The sequence below is a fragment of the Phyllostomus discolor genome, chromosome 5 (genome assembly GCF_004126475.2).
Source record: "Phyllostomus discolor isolate MPI-MPIP mPhyDis1 chromosome 5, mPhyDis1.pri.v3, whole genome shotgun sequence".
Classification (NCBI taxonomy): Eukaryota; Metazoa; Chordata; class Mammalia; order Chiroptera; family Phyllostomidae; genus Phyllostomus; species Phyllostomus discolor.
The window spans coordinates 151,358,506-151,378,606 of NC_040907.2; the positions used below are offsets into that span (position 1 = coordinate 151,358,506).

Sequence of the window (20,101 nt, forward strand, 5' to 3'; positions counted from 1 at the left end):
AGAATCTGGCCCCAGAGGCTTATAAAAGAGAGAAGGAGACACCAAAGGCTGAAATCACTTCCTAGCATTTCCTTTCATCCTTTCCTGTGGAGTCTGCTGCACTGAAACCACGCCCTTCCTGTGAGACCCCCAGCCCAGCACCGCTGAGGGCTCTTGCTGTTAGCAGTTACTGAGCACAGCGCTGGATGTGGCACTGAATGTGTACATGGCAGTCCCTATCTGGCAGCTTATGGTCCAAAAAGGCACAGTTTAAGGTTAGAGCTACCAAGGCCTAGAATGAGAGAGGTGTTAAAGTAGCAATAGTTTACAGGAGAGAAACAAGTTTACAGAAGTAGGCGAAGGGCTTAAAATTCCACAGTGCAGTAGATTCAGGGTTCCAGCTGGAATCCCTGTTGACTTCCAATCCAAAACTCTCGTAAGTATAATGTATGTAAAATCACATGTGGTATCTGTCTTTATACTTACATATGTATATGTATGCATGGGTGTGTAAAATTTTCATTTGTAGGAGGCTTCATTTCACTTGTATGTTCTAATTTGACTCTCACAATAACCCCATCAGACGGGCCAGGGAGCTGAGGTTTGGTTACACAGGCAAATGGTAGCAAATGGATTCATAGCTCCTCTGATTCCAGCTCCCTCTCTTTCCAGTTGTATGACACTGTTATTTGATCTTAGTGGGTATTATCAAATCCCTCTTCAGGACCCCTGTGGAATGACTAAATCAGTTCCTACCATGTGGTACACATGGTCTTCCTGACACTGGGCAGGCTCAGCTCCTAATCTCTTTGGTTCCAGAAGACCCAGAACTACCACAGTCACTGCTGAAGAGTCAGCCCCTCTGTCAGACATGACTTTTAGGCCATTATTAAATGGTGGTAGGAAAAGACTTCTGCTCAGTATGGTGGCATAGGTAAATATGGCTCACCTCCTCACACAACCACATCAAAATTGCAACAAAATTATAGAACAACTATCACTCAGAACCATCAGAAATTGAGTTGAATGGGAGTCTGACAACTATGCAGTTAAAGAAACCACATACATCCAGACTGGTAGGAGGGGCAGATATGCAGAATGGGCTGGTCCCACATCCACATTGTGGTGGATAAACATTTGGGAGGGATATCTTGGGAGTGAAGAGTCCTAGCCCTACACCAGGCCCCCCCAGTCCAGGGTTCCAGTGCCAGGAAGATAAGTCCCCATATCTTCTGGATGCAAAAACAGGCAGAGAGAGTTGGTGGAAGAAACTCCTGGAGTCCCAAGCAGTTCCTTTTAAAGAACCTATACACAGACTTATCCAGACTCACTCCCTCTGAGCTTCAGCACCAGGGTAGCAGCTTGACAGGGACCAATGGCATACAGGGAGAAACTGAAGTATCTGGCATCACAGTGAATGCTGAGGGACAGCTTTCTCCCAAACAGAAAGGCAGGCAAAGGCCATTGTCCTTTTTCTGAACCCTCCCCTCACAGGGCCACAGTGCTGGTAGGTAGGTACCATCTCCAAGACTCCATCAACGTGGCTAACACTGTTGGCCCCAAACTGGAAATCTCTGGAAGCTCCATCCCACCCAACTTACAGTTGTTAACAGTGGCTTTTCTGTATGAATGGCTGGTCTTGGCTCATGCTTCACAACTTCCTAAATCCTCTCAAACAAGCAACAATTGGCCTCAGTGAGCTCCCAGCCCCCATATTTCTTTCTACATGGCTCCAGGCCTGGCACTAGCAGCAGCTGGCCTAGATTCATAGTTTGGCTTCGCCTGGGAATCTCTAAGCCCAGCACAAGTAGCAGCCATCTCAGATTGCTTTAGAGCTCATGGAGGGTGGCCCCAGGCAAAACACAGGTGGGGGCTGACCTCGGCTTCTACCACCTGGAAAAATCTAGGGCCTACTCACCCCATGGATAGTTGCAGATCATGTTGAAGCACCAACACCCTGCCCCTGCACAGCGGAACCTCCACAGCGGTGGAGGTTTGTGGTCAGTGGTCACAGACAATCCTTGCAGCTGACTGGCCTGGGTAAATCCCTCCCATTGACCTGACAACAGCAAGCAAGGCTCAACTAAAAGAGGAGGGTATATTCAACCCAAACAAAGAGCACACCTCAAGTACCCAGCTTGGGTGGTAGGGGAGGCTGTGCCACTAAACCATATGGGACACATACTACACTAGGTCATGCTACCAAGACAGGGAGTCATAGCACCTCTACCTAATACATAGAAACAAACACAGGAAGGCTGCCAAAGTGAGCAAACAAAGAAATATTACCAAAATGAAAGAACAGATCAAAACTCAGAAAAGAACTAAATGAAATGGAGATAAGCAATCTACCAGATACAGAGTTCAAAACACTGGTTATAAGGATGCTTGAGGAACTTAGTGAGGACCTCAGCAGCATAAAAAAATCCAGTCATAAACAAAGGATATACTAATTGAAATAAACAACAATTTACAGGGAAACAATGGTAGAATGGATGAAGCTGAGAATCAAATCAATGATTTGGAATATAAGAAAGCAAAAAACAATCAATCAGAACAAGAAGAGGAAAAAAGAATTTTAAAAAATGAGGATAATATAAGCAACCTCTGGGACAACTTTAAGAAGTCCAACATTCACCTCACAGGGGTGCCAGAAGAAGAGAAAGAGCAAGAAATTGAAAACGTTTTGAAAAAATAATGAAAGAAAACTTCCCTAATTTGGTGAAGGAAATAGACGTGTAAGTCCAGAAAGCACAGACAGTCCTAAACAAGTTAGACCCAAAGAGGACCACACCAAGACACATCATAATTAAAATGCCAAAGTTTAAGGATAAAGAGAGAATCTTAAAAGCAGCAAGAGAAAAGCAGCTAGTTAATTACATGAGAGTTCCCATAAGACCATCAAGTGATTTTTCAAAAGAAACTTTGTAGGCTAGAAGGGATTGGCAAAAAATATTCAAAGTCATAAAAAGCAGGGACCTACATCCAAGATTGCTCTACCCAGCAAAGCTATCATTTAGAATTAAAGGGCAGAAAAACAGCTTCCTAGACAAGAAAAAACTAGAGTTCATCATCACCAAACTATTATTATATGAAATGTTAAAGAGACTTATTTAAGTAAAAGGAGAAAATCAAAACTAAACAACAAAATGGCAACAAATACATATCTATCAACAATTGAATTGAAAAAACAAACTAAGCAAACAAGAACAGAGACAGAATCATGGATACAGTGAGCCTTTTGAAGGTTGCTACATGGGAGGGGAATGTGGGGAAATGGGTGAAAAGTTGAGGGGATTAAGAAATACAAATATGTAGTTACAGAACAGCCATGGGGATGGAAAGTACAGTATAGGAAATGGAGTAATCAAAGAACTTATAACTATGACCCATGGACATGGGTGTGGTGATTGCCTGAGGGAATGGGGGGTACTTGGTGGAGGGGGGCAAAGGAGGAAAAATCAGGACAGCTGTAATAGCATAATCAATAAAATGTAATTTTAAAAATAAAGAACTAGCAATGTAAAAAAATAAAAAAATAAATGGCAGTGGGAGACAAATTCATGGCCCTCAGAAAACCAGACCACGTATGAGAATTTTAGAGCTGGAAGGGATCTTAGCAAAAATATAGTAATCCTTGAATTTTGCAGATAAGGAAATAGAGTCCTAGGGATTAGGATTAAAGGATTTGCCCAGGTTTTATGATTCTTTAGTAAACCAGAACCAAGCCTCCTGCCTAGGATGAAGACCAGGAATTCAGCACACCAGTCATGAACTACTGGGAAGCTGAGAGAGAGGGAATAAAACACTCAAGAGAGTTCTGCTGATATAGGTAGGATTGAGAGGAAAGAAAAGTAGAAGCAATGTACATGTGGCCAGAAAACAGAGCCAGAATGTGAACCAGGACTGAAAGTACAGATCTAGGGTGGGCTAAAAAACTCCGTAAGTGACTTCCCAGATTGTGTTTTGTTCCCATCGCACATACAGTTGGAAGCCAAATGCAAGCCACCAAGGTTGCAGTGCAACAGCGAATAATTAAAGCACAAATAGTTGTGGGCAGCTGTGGGAGTGCAAGCCACCTGCTCCAAGTTTACAGCTTTGTTAAACTTGGTAAACATTAAAAATGGAGTGGGAATGCTCCCAGTCTGTACAACCTCCCATACCCTTCCTGGGAGGCCTCTCTTGGGGAACTGAGGTGGCTTTGCCCTTGACCAGGCCCTTGTCACCTTGGCCTAGAACTGCTTTCTGTTGATAGAAATCAGTGTTGTCAACAGTCTCTAGTAAAAACTGAGGGAGGTAGGGAGTATCGCAAAATCATATATATATCGAGTTTGAAGGGACCCAAAGCCCTCAGAATATAATTTCTCTCCTGTTGTTTGGAGGAGAAAATTGAGACCCAGACAGGTGATGTGCCCAGAGTGACGTGGTTAAGGGCAGAACTGCCTCTGATGTCTCGACTTCTGATCCTTTGTTCCGTGCGCCTTCCTTGAAGCCCCATGAGGTTTATAAATGGTGACAGATGGAGTTATTGTGGTATGGAATGTTATAGCTGGAAGGGACATGGTTCTCCACTACCAGTGTTTTAGGTTGGCACATGACTAATGGGTGCTACTGGCATTTGGTGGGCAGGGGCCAAGGATGCTAAACAGTTTGAAATGGGATCATCCTGCATAATGAAGAATTGTCTTGCCCAGATGCCCAGACTGACCTTGTTGACAAATATTTTGTCCACCGTTTTACATGACAGTTGAGGGATCCGAGCCTAGAGACAGGGAGATGACTGACCAGCATCCCAGGGGGGGCGGTCAGCATTCCCCTGACTCTGTCCCACTGAGCCCCTGAGTTAATCAGCTGCACCACTGGTGACTTCAACAAAAGGACAACTCTAGCTCCCTCCCCACCCAGCTTCTGCTACCCTTGCACCTGAGCCATTTCCAGGTCAGCACTTACTTGGACTTCAGGCCCTCCTGTCCGTAGGGCTGCAGCAGATACTGGTGCACAAGCTTGTCCCTGAGAGTCCCAGCCAGTTTGATTTTCTTTCTTGATCTGTGCAGGTTGATGATGAAAAGTGTGATGGACCCGCGAACGTAGTTGTGGCTGATTCAGAGGGAGAGGGAAGGAAAAGATGGAAACAAGGTGGTCAGTTAGATGCTTCTAAATAATTTACAGATGGTAGGAAGCAGAACTGCTCCAGGAAAGGGCACTTATTTAATGGTTCTTGGCCACCTTCAAAGACAGGAAGGCCTTGTTTTTGTGGTTTCCTGCAGAGAAGATGCTCACTTCTCACCACACTCCTTTTGTTCCTGTTTAAGTGTGTTGGGATGGTTTGAGAAAACAGAATATCTTTTTCTGAGTATGGAAGTAAAACATGCTGACTGCTGAATGAAATGAATAAATAACATAGAAAAACACAAAAAGAAAAAGAAAACTCCCATAACCCAAGTATGTTAAGATATAATAACATTTTCATAAACATCCTTCCAGTTTTCTTAGTTTATTAATTTGACAAATATTTACTGAGTATGTGACATATTTCAGTTTTTACATAATTGGGATCACACTGTTTATACAGTTTTTCAGTTCATGAACATCTTAAACATGTTCCCATGTTATTATATGATATATGTTACTTATGAAAGAATGCTAAATTCTTCAATCATAGAAATGTAACGTAATTTATTTCACTAATACCTTACTTTTGGGGACTTACATTGTTTTCAATTGCCTGCCATTATAAATTATGTGATGAGGCACTTCATTGTACATAAACTTTTTGTGCATCATGATTATTTCTGATGGATGGAGTCTTCCTAGTTGAAAACATCAGGTCAGGGGAATGAACACTGTATGATTCCTCACCAGATCTGGTCCTTTCCCAGTGGTGCCCCTCCCTGTGGAACATTTTATGTCCCTGCTCTGTCGAAACCAATGAAATGTGGGTGGACATGTTCAAACCTCTGGCCAGGAGGTCTGAGAGCCAACCCCTGTTTTGCCCCTTTCCTCTCTGCAGGAAGACCAGCAATGCTCTTGACCGTGGGCGCCGGGCCCTCTTGACCCGTACCCTGGGATGGAGACGAGGTACAGCAGAGCTACGGCTAAAGTGTAACACACCAGCAGTGTGAATGAGGAATCCATTTTCTTATTGAAAGCCCCGGACGTGTGGAGGCCTTTGTTATCAGAGCATAATTTCACCAATCCTGCTGATACACACGTTTTGGTAATATTGTGATTAACTTTCCAGAAAGTTTGTGCCAACTTACTCTGACTGGCTATGTATAAGAATGCCCATTTCCTTATATTCTTAACAACACTGGCTATTAACCTTTTTCAACCTGAGAGGTGATAATAGGATTTCAATGTTGTATTAATTTGTATTTTAAAAAATTCATACTGAGTGCTGCATTTTTTTCATTTGCCAGTTGGCCATTTCTTCTTTTCTAAACTGACCATGTCCTTTGCCCATTTTCTATTGGTTTATAAAAACTATCTATTAGAGATAGTGAGCCTTTGCCTGCATGTATTTTACAAAATTTCCCCTTTTTCTTTGACCAATTCATTTGACCAATTCATGTTTTATTTGATGTATAAAAGTTAACATTTTTTTATTGTTGTTCAAGTATAGTTGCCTCCATTTTCACCCCACCTCGGCTCCCCACCCCCAAATGTAAAACTTTTATGTAGACAAATTTATTGATCTCTTTGATTTCTGCTTTAGCCGTTTTACCTACCCCTAGATTATAAAAATGTTTACCACTTTGGGGTCCTTTTAAACCACTACAGGATGTTCAGAAGCCTGGGAGAACTATATGCCTACACGGCCTTTCAGTGTGTATCAACAAAACTATAATGATTTCCTTCTCTCTTGTAGGAAAAAAGATTTTGTTTCTAAGGGGTCCCTTAAGGCCCCATCTGGATGGGTTAATGAGAGGAAACAGAAAAAATGACCTGATCCAGCCTTCAAAGGAGGAGCTCGGAGAAACTCTACGTCAACTCTGCCCAGAGGAAAATATCATTCCTTGCAGAAACAGCCCCCTTAGCCTCTGGGTCACTCATCTTTGCTTCTAAAGGTGATAATTAAGAGCTGAGTGACCAAGGGCAGGTCAGTGTGATAACTTGGGTTGTTTATTTGTTTTTAATAATATAGTTTCCAGGACTAACCCCTGCATTTTTTTCTTCAATCCATTTGTGATCAGGGCCTGCATATCTGTAATTTTTAAAAAAAAATCTTCCTGGGATATTTGGCAGATGAGTTGGGTTTGGGAGCCATTGGCTAGAGCAATCCACTAAGGTCATGAGAAGAATTACCACAGCATATCCCACCTGGCTGTGTCCTGATTTTTCTTGCATGAGTAGGGGGTACAGTGCTGTGTTCCAAGCTTCCTGTATGCCTACATGATATTCTGATAAATTATTAAACGACTCTTCCATCTGATCTCTCCTCTTTTGGTCCTTCTTCTCAATCCCCTGAAACACATGAGCTAACTTTTGGAGACAAATGAGTTAGGCCAGAAGACAATGCCAACTTATTTGCACAGGCTTGTGTCACCAGAGCTCTGAAGAGAGATGCTGCTAACCTGTGTCAGCATTTACCATCATTAAAGGACACCAACCATATTCCATTGGTGGGCTTTAAGCTTAGCTGTGTGCGGAACTGAGGAAGACACCATTAACTGCTGCTTCTCTGGGCTCCAGAATGTGAACGAAAGTAGGCATGCATGGGTACTGACTTTGCTGACCATGGTAATCCCTTCTGTTAACAATCATCAGACAACCTTCTCAAAGGCCAGCAGTGGAGGAGGAAAGAGAGCCTTGTGCATGCATTTATGAGTTTCTTTTCTGCAGAGTTGGGCATAATGAGGCCTCAGAGACTGGAGAGCAGAGGGTGGGAGGTGGGAAGTGGTAGGTGGGAGGGAGACCTGAAATCACAGCATGGCTCCAGGGAAAGCTGTCTTTTCAGGCTGCTTGGCAATGGCCTGATTTCCATTTACACATAGTTCCCCTGAGGGAGGCAAACCAGTGCTGAAAACCAGCCGGCCCAGAGACCGAGATGCAGAGGCTCCCACTGAATTCCTGGAGCCTTCTCAGGTAGGAACTGGCTTGACAACAGCCTCTGCCAGACCTTCCCTGCTTGGCTGATGGGCAAGGCCATTAAGCAGATGTCTTCTGGCTTTGAAGACACATTTTTGGCTGGGGAGTACAGCACCAACCTGAATGTACTGTGTTGAAAATCCAGATTCCTGAAGAATGTGTATTCTCTGCCCACAGAGAACTAATCTTGGAACAGTATCCGTTCCCTAAGAAAATGGGGTCTGATTGAAGGCGTGGCCTGCAGGCAATTAGTCCAGGTGGTTTTTGGTTTTCTTAATGAATGTCCCTTTTTGTCTGGTAGAACATCTGTCTTGCTCCATGTCTCACTCACGGTGACATTTTTACCACCAGCAGAGAATCCACGTATCTGGACTTCATCTTTCTGCTGCCTGACATCCTCTCTGTGTTGCCATGGGAGGAGGAGGAAGTGAGTCAGAGAAGGCAGGCTGGAATCAGAATATCTTGGACGTAAGAGGTGGGGAATGTCATATGGGGAGGTGCATCTTGACTTCCAGATAAAAAACAGTCACTGTTCTAGAAATGTCTCTACTGAAGCTGGGAGACTAGGAAAGGGAAGGGAGGGAGGATGATGCTTTGGAATCATGGTCGTTCTCAGGGAAAGTCAATATGCTTGAAAACTGGGTTGGTCCATTGTCTCCAAATCTAATTCAAAGTTTTTGGGTTCGGCATAAGTCAGGCCATGTTTTGCCAAACATTTTTTCCCCCTAATTTCAAAGCCCCTGTGTATTTTAAGGGAAATTTAATCCACATGTTTCTGATTCATTTACACTTAACTCATCAAAATATTGTTTTGTAAGAGCCATTTGATGTCCAAGAAGCCTCAGGAACCTTTTTTATGAGTCTTAAAAAAAACCTTCTTCTGAAAAACAGGAAGTCATGTTTTGCCAATAATAAATGAACTTGAACCCCAAAAGGCTCAGTTTGCTTCAATATCCACCAGGTTCCAATTGGTTCTAAACTTGGCTAAAGACCTCAGCCCCTCCCCAGAAACATACATTGTCTCAGCAGAATGGTTGAGAAAATGGTTTTTCCCAGTCAAAATGTATTTGTTCTCTGAACAAGAAGACCTAAGGTGAGAACTCCCAAGATGCCTGTGTCCTAATGTGTTAACTCCAGAACAGAAAGCGAAAGAGCACCTGCTGGTGTTGGTATGAGCATCTGACTTTTGTTCCTAAGTTTATCACAAAAGACAACACTCTCCAAGGTCAGAAATGACCCAAGATGCAAGAGACTGCCATGACAGACAGTGAGGTATTCAAGTAGAGGTTGCATAACCGTCAGGGAGAGTGTAAAAGGAATTGTTGTGTTGTATAGGACACTGGGCCAAAGGATCTCTAAGGGTTCTTTTGAACTGTAAAACTGTTTGCATTATTAACGCACTGTATATGCATTATTTGCATACAAGGGTGATGCATTAGAACTGTGGAATTCAATATAACATAAGTACAAATTACTGGCAAGATGGTTGGCACATAGCAAGTGTTCAATACATGTTAGAGTGCAGGAGTTGTGTTAACAGACTCTTTGGGTTGTTCTACAGTAAGTTTATACTTTCTCACCCAATCCTTGACCAAGGGTATATAAGATATTTTCATAGTACTGGTCAAGACTGAATAGTGTGAAGCCAACATGCCCACTCTGGGACATTTCTGTGACCTGGGCCTTGTTGGCCACGAATAAATGAAGTGCATCAATAGTGTTTTCTATGACTGTTGTGGAGGATGAGGGGGTACAGACAGGGCATGTGGCTTCCTAAAGAGGTGGAGCACAGAGAGTTCTTTCCTTGCACCTACCTATCTGGGGTGCCTGACACCCACTGATGTGGAGGAGACCTGCAATCTCAGCCCATGCAGTGCATCCACTGAGGGTTTTCTTTTCTACAGGAACAAAAAGACCTTCACCACCCCAATTATTATCATTAGGGTCATGTGTGGAATGGATTAGTAAAGCCCATCCTTCCTTCCTTCCTTCCTTCCTTCCTTCCTTCCTTCCTTCCTTCCTTCCTTCCTTCCTTCCTTCCTTCCTTCCCTCCCTCCCTCCCTGATTCCTTTCTCCTTCCATCCTTCTCTCCCTCCCTCTCTCCCTCCCTCCCTCCCTCCCTTCTTTCAATGGGGAGAAGGAGGAATGGCCCTGACCGAAGCACAGTGGCACCATTTCCCCAGAGAAGTTCGGGAGTGACTGACTCCTCACAGAGAGCAGAGGAGAGCTGGTGATGTGGAGAGAATTTTGACTCTGGATGATCTCGGTAACTTGTTGGAGGCCTCATGCTCATGAATGTAGAATTCTTAGCCACTCTACCATACCTTCTCCCTCTGGCTGATGTTGTGATATCAAAGTGGAAGGGAGCTAGAACTCTAAGTCAGAAGGAATGTCTTAATGCCTTATCTCTTCTTTCATTCATTTATTCGTCAAATATTTGCTGAGAACGTCTTTAGGCTGGTCACTCTACTAGACAACAAGAACAAAAACAAATGAGACACTGGACCTGAGTTCACGGTATACCCAGAATATTAGTGACGACTTCTGTGGGAACATAAAAGAATGTCAGAATGAATGCTGGGAAGAGGCTAGGTGAGGGGTCCGTTGTGAAGACACTCAAGTCCTGCTAAGCAGAGCTACTGACATTTTCCCCCGAGTCCTCAGACAGACAGTATAAAGGCCACAAACTGATGTGTTCCCAAAAGAGACAAGAGGTGCCAAGAATAATTTTTCCCTCTTGAAGCTGGGGGTCCACCTTTTGGGTGGTTACTGCAGGGTGGAGACAAGGAGTACAATGTTCCCTTGTGTGGTGATCAGATAACTCCAGGCCAAGGCCGTAGAGCAGTCACTCTCTGTCAGGTATTGGACTGAGCTTCCTGTTGAGCAAAAGGGACGTTGAAAACCCCTGGCCTCTGCCCAAACCAGCCTCCACTCATCCACAATAGGTACTTGTATCTAAAGACAAGACAACTGGCCCCTGGCCGCCTATGCTCAGAGTGATTCTTTGAAAAATCTTATCATGAGAAATTAATTGGCTTGGCTCCTCTCTCATCAAGGAAGGGGAAGGGGCGTCGGCTGTAACCTGACCACCGGGGGGCCCTTTGTGCTATCTGCTGCCCATGATCAGCCCGTGATGGGCCTGCTGGAATGAAGGCCTGGCTGGAGACACTGCCCCCACCCCCGTGCCCACATTTCTCTGCGATAAGAGAAAAAACTCTCTTTTCCAGCACTGCCTATTCTGCTCCTTCAACAGGAAATGATATAAGAAAGCCATTTTTGGTCTGAGGGGTTTTGCTTTAGGATCAGTTTTAATTTTTTACTTTATGACCCTCATGTTTCAAAATATTTTCTCTGCCAAACTTTATTTACTGATAACTATTTTTCATACTTGTTTTAAAGACAACTCTAATGACAAGTAGTGTTTCCGATCACAAGGAGATAACTGCACACCACCTGGCTGAGCTGTTGTGGGTCCGGCCCCCTAAAATGGATTTTGTTCAACTTCTTAGCCCTTAAAGTAGCTGAAAAGATTTCTGAAATACTGAAAACGGCTCCAAAGCTGCCATGACTCCCTTGGGCACACCTTCCTCCATCCTGGGGGCCCCTAGCTTGGGATGCACTGGGCTGGGGCTGTTTTCAGCTCTAGCTCTCCAGCATGTGTCAGAAACGTCAACTGACTTCCTCAACCTCTGCTGGTGGATGACAGGAACGGATTTTATAGCTCGCCTTGGTTTAGCCAGAGGTGTACAAAAAAACCTTGGGCATTATATCAACTGGCACAGAGAAAAAGCTCAATAAAAATTTTTTTGGATGAAGAAGTAAATGAAAAAATGGCATGTGTTTTTATGAACATTTTATGAATAAATCCTCTAAGTGTGAAGAAGGGGTTTACTTGGAGAAAAATTATTTATCAGAGATAATTTGAAATCCACAAAGAGCAAGCAGAATGAGTGATTCCAGAGGCAGTTTTCAGTTAGTCCTCCCACACGGCATGGAATTCCAAGAGGGGCCGAAAGCCTGAAGCCCCTCAGGTGGCTTTCTGTGACATCTCTCTGAAGACTTACTTGTGGTGGTTTGTGCAGTGAGCGTAAATCCTCAGTTTGTCCCGGATCACTCGGCCTGGCCGTGGCTTCCGCTGGAGCCCCGCCACGTGCACGGCCAAGACTTTGGGGCCAATCAAGCGTTTGTACAGGAGAGAGAGCCAGTAGTCCTGGGGAGAACAGAGATGGAGAGTCAGGGGAAGACACATGTTCAGGGGTTCTGAGTACACGTGACAAACACACAGGCCGGAAAGTCCTCCTTAGCAGGAGTAAATCCTGACCAATGCGACCAACCCTGTAAGCATGGTCACCCCGAGGGAGCGCTCACCCGGGTTGATAGTAAAGCAGGCATGACCTAAACTGGCCTTTCAACTGGCCTAAATGGGGGAACCTAAGTGGAGGTGACTCAGAGTTGCATACAGACAAATGAAGCAAAGTTTCATTTGAAACAACAGATTCACATGAAATAGCAACTGGTTGGGGCCTTACATTTTCAATTTTATTTTCCTATGACTGTAGTTTTATTCTGGTTTATGGCTTCTGTTTCACTGTACAGTGGAAGACTTCCAACTTTAGAATTGCCACCAATATGAGAATCTAAAATGTCATTCTCCAAATATTGTCAATGAAGACGATTAGTGAGGTGTGAGAGACGGAGCTTCTCCAGGTGGGAGACCAGAGTCTTTGATTCCAGGGTCAGAAGCAAAAACAGAAGAATGTTCGCAAACCATGGTGCTAATTCTGGGTCATCCTCAAAAATTCTAAAATAAAAAGACTAATTGTAAACTAAAAAGAACATGATACGTTTAGCTGTCCCAGGGTTCATCTGGAACTGATAAATATTTGATTTGTAACCCAGGCATGTATTTGAACTTACAAAAGCCTATTCATCAACACCTTAATTTGTATGATATTTTCTATTAGCATATTTTGTTTTTGTATTTGATACAACCATAAACTTGCATTTGCATTGTGTAAGCACTTATGGCCTGTCGTGGGGCAGTGGCTCAGTGTCTGTGGCACAGGGCTTCCTCCCACCACTTCAGTCCTGTCATTCAGGGAACCTGCTCTTCGGTGCCTGCCGCTCAAAGTCTCCCAGACATCAACCGCATCTTCTCACTGCCACCTTTCCAGGCAGAAGCCTCTTAATGATCTTTTTATCTTTTCTTGTGTAGCCATCTATAACATCCGCTGCTTAAAAATGTCTGCAAGTTTTCAAAGACTTTCAGAACAAAGTCTCACAGCCCCTTTGCCAGCAGAATAAGTTCAAACTGGTCCTGAGTAGTGGGCTCTAAACCTTGCCAGACCATCTATCTACCTGCATTAACTTTAAGTGGCCTTAGCATGACTATTAAATATAGTCCCTTTTCATTTAAGATGGCAAATATTTCATCATCGTCAGTCATACAGATACAAAATCTCATTGGTTCAATGTGCTCTCCTCTGATTACCAGTTCTGTGCTGTTGATTATTACTCTGTGATGTGTTTATCACAGTCACCCATGTTTCCAATGAGATGTCCACTCTGTACTCACCAATTGGTAACAGACCTTTTAATGTTAGTAGTAAGAATCCTTTCGATTGTATGTGGGCAAATGTTCTGTCCCAGTGTGTAGTTTGCCTTTTATTATTTTTTGTGCTTTTTTTTTGATATAAAAAATTTTAAAAACTTTTACAGGAAAATATGTCAATCTTTTTCTCTCAATTTCTTTTAGTCTTAGAAAGTCCTTCCTCAAACAAGGATCAGATAAATCTTAACTTATGTTTTTCTAGTTCTTATTATATTATAATTTTAAAATTTAACCTTTTAGTTCATTGAGAAATATTTTGGTGTATGAGAGTAGCTTTATTTATTATTTTTGGAATAATTTATGGTTGTTGTACCATCATATAGTGAATAATCTATTCCTAAGTCCATCTTCATTACATATTAAGTTCTATATACATGTAACTAAATAGAAATATAAATAGCATTATATTATATAGAATTATTCTATGTTAATAATTATATCATATATACTGTATCATACATGATATATTTAATATATTGACTTTACGCATGTATTTATATATGCATATTATAATAAATATATAATATAAATCAAATATATGTAAATGTAGGAATATGTCATATATATGATATTTTATGAACTATATATATCATGACATACTGGTAAGAAATGTTATATATAATTCTGCATCTGGATTTTCTATTCTCTTCCACTAAACTCTCCATTTCACTATCAGTTTCACATCATTTTAATGATTAAAAATTTACATGTTAATATCTACAGATTCAAGTCTATTCATTATCATTTTTCTCACTTTATTCAAACTTTCCTTAATTAGTCATATCCATTTACTTTCCCAAATAAACCCCCAAATTACTTTTCATACTGTTTGTTGTTCCAGAGAAGTTTGAGACTAGCATGGGTTTTATTCTGGGTTTGGTTAGCCTGTTTATCTTCTATCTTTGTGTTCTTCCACGATGCTATGGGAGTCATGTTTTATCCTTGATAGTTGGACTCTTACCAGGAATGTGTCAACCAGGGTTTCTGCATTAATTTGCTGGTATTTGGGAATGCTTTTGATAAGACAGACTAAGGCCTCTCTCCAGCCCGTGAGAGTGCTCTTTAAACACAGCCTCAACCGTGTTTCTTTCTGTGTGCTCCAGTCTCTGTTCCAGGAGCCGGCCAATCTCCATCCTCGATTCTGCGCAAGTGTCATCTCTTTTCTCATTTTTTAAATCTTTCTGCTTCCTCTCTGCAAGAAGAGGTCTCAAGTTTGTCCTGCACACTGCATATCTATTTTCTCTAGGATCTTTTCTGTCATTTATCAGTTTTAGTTTCCTTACAATCTCTTCTTGTCTCATTTAGCTTACCTGATTAGCACTCATTTAATGTTTTTTCCATTTCATGTGTTCTATGTATATTTTCCATATACAGGAGAACATATGTATCTTACATGGCAGTTCTGAAGCACAGAAAACCCATCATTCACCTTAAAAGCTACAATAGCCACACCGTCGCATCTAGTTACATGATTCTTCCTTTCCCGTTTTTGTGCTTTTCATTCCTATTTCATATTTTAACTTTATCCTAAGCAATATATTATGCAATTTGTTAGCTTTTTAAGCCAACATGCTTATAAAGTGGTATCATGCTGTATGTAATTTTCTCTGACTTACTTTTTTTCACATTATGCTTATAGGATTCATCCAGGTTGTTACTCCTACTTAAAGTTCATTCATTTTCAATGTTGTATACTCCATTGTGTGAACATACTACAATTTATTTATCCATTCTTCTGCTGATGGATATTTGGGTTGTGTCCAGATTTTTCCTATTATGAACAATGTGGCTTTCAACATTCTCGTTCCTGTTTCCTAAGACACAGATGAAGAAATCTGGAGAAGTATGACTGTAATTGTGATTGGAAACTAGCAGCAGCCTCAACACTTGTGTGCTTTGTAGAAACACCAGTTTACAGGCTTTATCCCAGACCTATTGAGTCATAATCTCCAGACGTGGGGCCTTCAGACTGCATGGCTGCCCAGGTAATTCTGCTACTCATTAAAGTTAAAGAAGCACCATAGCAGCATTCTAGAGTGATACCTAAGAGTGGAAGTGCTGTGTCCTACACAGGTGTGCAAATATTCAGCTTTACAGGATAATGCCAAATTGTTTTTTCAAAGTGATTTCAATTATTCCAACTTATACTTCCTTCAAGCAGTGTCTGTTTGACTTCCCTTTGATTCACACCCTTGCCAACACTTGTGATTTTCAGACTTTTTCATTTTTGCCAACCTAGTGGGCATATAATACTTAGCTTTTTTGTATTTTAGTAAATCCTTCCTCATGCCTAGTTCATAAAGATATTTTGCTTTTTCTTTTAAAACTTTTAATGTTTTTTTATGGTTATGGCTTTAATAGATCTAGAATCAATTTGTGGTATGGTGTGAGGTAAGTATCTAGTTTCATATTTTTCCTTATGAGTAGTCAATTGTGCCAGCATCATTTATTCAATGGTCCCTCCTTTCTTTAGCGATCTGCAACACCCTCTGTGTGGTACATCAAAGTTCCATATATTCACGGGTTTGTTTCCGGGCTCTTTGTTCTGTTCCATTTTTCCGTCCTGCACCAATGCTGCACAGTTTTAATTACTGTGGTTTTATATGTAACCTGAAATCCGGTAGAGCACATCCTCCTGCCTTGTTCTTCAATAATGGCTTTGCTAACCTTGGGCCTTTACTCAGTCATAGACATTTCAGAATCAGATTATCAAGTATCTACACAAAATTTCCTGTGACTTTGGAACTTCACCGAATTTACAGACTAAATGAAGAGAATTTATATTTTTATGATGTTGAATCTTATCAATAAATATGAAAAGAACAGAAAAAAAACCTCTTTATACTCAGGGATCTTTCTTCTCTCTTTCCTTCCCTTTCTCCTTCCTTCCTTTTTTTCCTTTGAAAGTGAAAGTTCATAATCATCTATATTTTTCTATTAAGAAAGTATCCTAGATCTTTTATAATAAAAGAAAAACTGGAGAGAGGAAGAAAATATGGAAAACTTTTCAACTCAGAGACTGAAATCAGAACACATTTTATTTTTAGAAGTTTTCTATTCACCATTTAGCAGCAAGCAAAGCAATAAAAAGAATCCAGTGTTAAGCCCCAAATTTGCTCTACTGGCAGATTCACTGATTTTCCATTTCTAGATAAAGCACTTTCAAAGTGCCTCTACATTCATTTTCTCCCTGCCTATCCTTTTGGTGCTGTATGAAAACTATTTGCGATGGATGTCTTTGCTTTCACTTCCAAAAATGTACATCAGTGGACAAAAGCCTTCATTTCCCTGCTTCCACCCCACTGCACCTCCCAAAATTCAATGATAGTAAGCCCAGGTAAAGCGTGTTCTAGGCAATGGCTGTGTGTTGCTTGTATGGTGTGACTTTGGAATTTTTTTTGCTTTTTGTTTCTTAAAAAATATCCGTTCACATTTAGGTCATATATGTTGTTTAAGCACATATATATTTGTAATAAAATTGTGAGTATAGGCGTATAAGCAATAGGTTGATAAACACAACATTTGGGATAACAGTTACCTTAAGTAGAGCAAGAAGAAATCGGGAAAATGGGATATGAGAGAACTTACATTTTGATGAGAATTATCAGCAGTGTTTTCATTTTGGGGTTGGGTGGTGGATTCACAGGTGCTGACTGTATTAGTTTGCTTTAAAAGTGACATGCAGGTAAGGATACTCTTTTGAACATGTCAAGTAATATATTAAAAAGATAGTAAAGAATAATGACAGCTGCACTTGTTAATCAGAGCTTACTGTCTGAAGATGACATCGTGACCCACCCACAGGCTGACATCTCTGAACTGTTTCACCCAAAGGGACATGGGTCATGGTGACTTGCTCTTAGTTTATCATCTCTTCCCTCTGGGGAGTGGGTTGCAGAGTCAGCTGATGGTAGGTTAAAAACCAAGGTGAATGTGGAATTTTCACCTACACTTAGCTCCATGCATCATTTTCGGTCTCCTCTTTCACCTGTGTTCTTTTCTCAATTCCCTATTTATCTTCTTCTTCCTCCCCTTCTCCTCCTCCTTACAATCTCCACCTCCTCTCTCACTCGCCTTCTCTCTCCCCTTTGTAAACTAACTCTTAGCTGACTCAAGTTGTATTTCCTTCCTTCCTCCCTCTCTGCCTTTGTTCCTCCCTCTTTTTCTCCTTTCTCACTTTCTTTTTACTATGAATATGTGCCAGTTATATAATCATAAACAAAATAAATAAATAATACAATCTCTAGATATCTCTTAGGGAATGACATGGAAAAGCAGAAAAAAATTATCTTTATGAAAAAGCAGATAGGAAAGAAAAAAGAATGTACACACATCTCTAACAACAACAAAAAAAGAACATTGTAAGAAAGATGGAATATAATGAGAAGTTTTCAGACAATAAAAGCCATCAAGAAGGAAGGCAAATATATTGGTTTTTTATGTCAACAATAAAAAAATCCACAGCAAGGAATGCATTGCAATTTTCAAGGGACAAAGAGAGACACAAACAGACATTCTTTAAATGTATCAGACATGAGAGGAGACTGAAGAAAATAGTGTCCATTTATTAGTTGGAGAGGGAAAACTAATAACAGATGACACTGAAAAGACAGAGGTTTTAAATCTTTTCTTTTTCTCAAGTATTTGTCAAAAAGTCAATTGTCTGAAAGCTCAACAATGAAGTATATGGAGTAAGTTGAACCAAAATAAATGGGAAAGGAGAAACTGACAGAGGGTTGCAGAATTTACTGGATTAATCCCTGAACCACGTGTTCCTCCAGGTCGAAGATTATTTACCCATTCCTACAGTCCACCCCGAGCAGAGCGCCTGGCCTGCAGGAGGTGCTAGAATTCGATGGCAGAATGTGGATCATGTTTAAGGCTCTGTGCTAGGCATTAGGGAAACAGTAGTGAATAAAGCACATACAGTTCTTGCTATAATGAAGTTTATAATCTAGCAAGAAAGAAAGTCCTAAAGCCAATGGGTTAGGCAGTGAATTAATTTTAACAGTACTAAGGTAATGGAGGAATCTATGAGGCTGTATAATAGAAGATGTGACCCAGCGTGGGGGTAGGAGGCAGTCAGGGAAGGAGTCTGTCATGGAGTCACATTTTGACATTTAAGATTTGAGGAAGAGAGGGGAGGGGATAGGAAGTGCCTTGGGCAAAAGAAAGAGCTCTGGCATGGGAAGGAGTTTGGAAAGTTTGAGAATCTGAAAGGAGACCAATTCAGCCTGGAGCTCAGCAAGTGAATACCAGATGAGGACAGTAGGTCCAGGTTGATAATAGGCTTCAGGATTTTAGAATCTGTCTTAAAATAAATGGGAAGCCACTGCAGAATTTAAGAGATAAAGTGACATGATTCAATTTACATTTAGCAAGTTGACTTTCACAGCTGTGCAGAAAATGAATTGAAGAAAACCATTTAGGAGGTTAGTTAGAAGAAAGATGATGATCGTTTAAGGTGAGGAAATTAAATTAGAGAGAAGACGAGGGATATGAGAAATATTTAGGAGATAAAATTGATTGGACATGGTGATTAATTGGATATAGAGAATGAGCATTAAGCAGGGTTCGTAGCTTTTTAAATGCTCAGATCCTTACTTGCAGAGGATGGGAGGGCTCCGGCAGCCCAGCAACAAGAGCTGTATTTCCATTCTCTGCTCAACACCACCACCTCCCACTGCAACCCCAGCCCACGAAAGCTCAGTGGGATCAAGCTCAGCCAGGGAGAAGTAAAGAACATACCTAAAAGAAAACAGAATCAAACAGCGTAGCAGTAATAACTAACAAATGTGCACCAGTTAAATCTTTCCTAATGTGCCCCTGAACTTTAGTTCTGAAGTTTGTTTTGTTATTTTTAGTACATATGAATCCAGTGCATATTTTTGGAATGTTTTGTCTTTATCCACTTGACTCATTATTTCTCGCATTTGCTATTTCCATTAGTGTAGAACTGGGCAAGGGGGCCCTTGCTCTAGAGAGCTAGGCTCTGGTCCACCTTCAGCTGCACCCCTCCCCATGAGGTAAGATGTCCACAGAGCCAAGGGCCCATGCCTCTTTGCAGATCAGGTTGTGAGTCCCCATGATCCCAGAATTCTATGCACAGAGAGTGCCTTGCTTGTTGCCACAACCTGCATGGACCTTAACCTGGAGTCTGACTTCCCGAGAATTTGTACCACTATGCCAGAAAGGTGGCGAGGGGAAGCTGTTTCTGCAGGCATGAGCTGGGCTTGTGCTTGCCGACGATGTTTTCCACGTGACCATAAGACCCTTGATGATACACCACAGAACTAGGGCTGAGAAGGGGGTGCTGGACTGGGGCCCGAGGCTCTGATCAACCCAGTGAGAGCTGTGAATACATTCTTTCATTCTACAAGCATTTCACGAGCACATCTTGGTGGTACACAAGGTATCCTGTCC

The 20,101-nt window shown here is 41.5% G+C and overlaps 1 protein-coding gene across 2 annotated transcripts in view; it reads right to left on the bottom strand.

Moving 5' to 3' along the window:
- Positions 1-20,101, bottom strand: part of HPSE2 (heparanase 2 (inactive)) — a 619,058-nt gene that overhangs the window by 22,064 nt on the left and 576,893 nt on the right. For both annotated transcript variants that reach the window (XM_028513737.2, XM_028513738.2), the window contains exons 10-11: positions 12,132-12,277; positions 4,930-5,076 (exon numbers count right to left, since the gene is read on the bottom strand). In XM_028513737.2, coding sequence (XP_028369538.1) covers positions 4,930-5,076; positions 12,132-12,277 — 293 coding nt within the window. The remainder of the gene's footprint in view (positions 1-4,929; positions 5,077-12,131; positions 12,278-20,101) is intronic.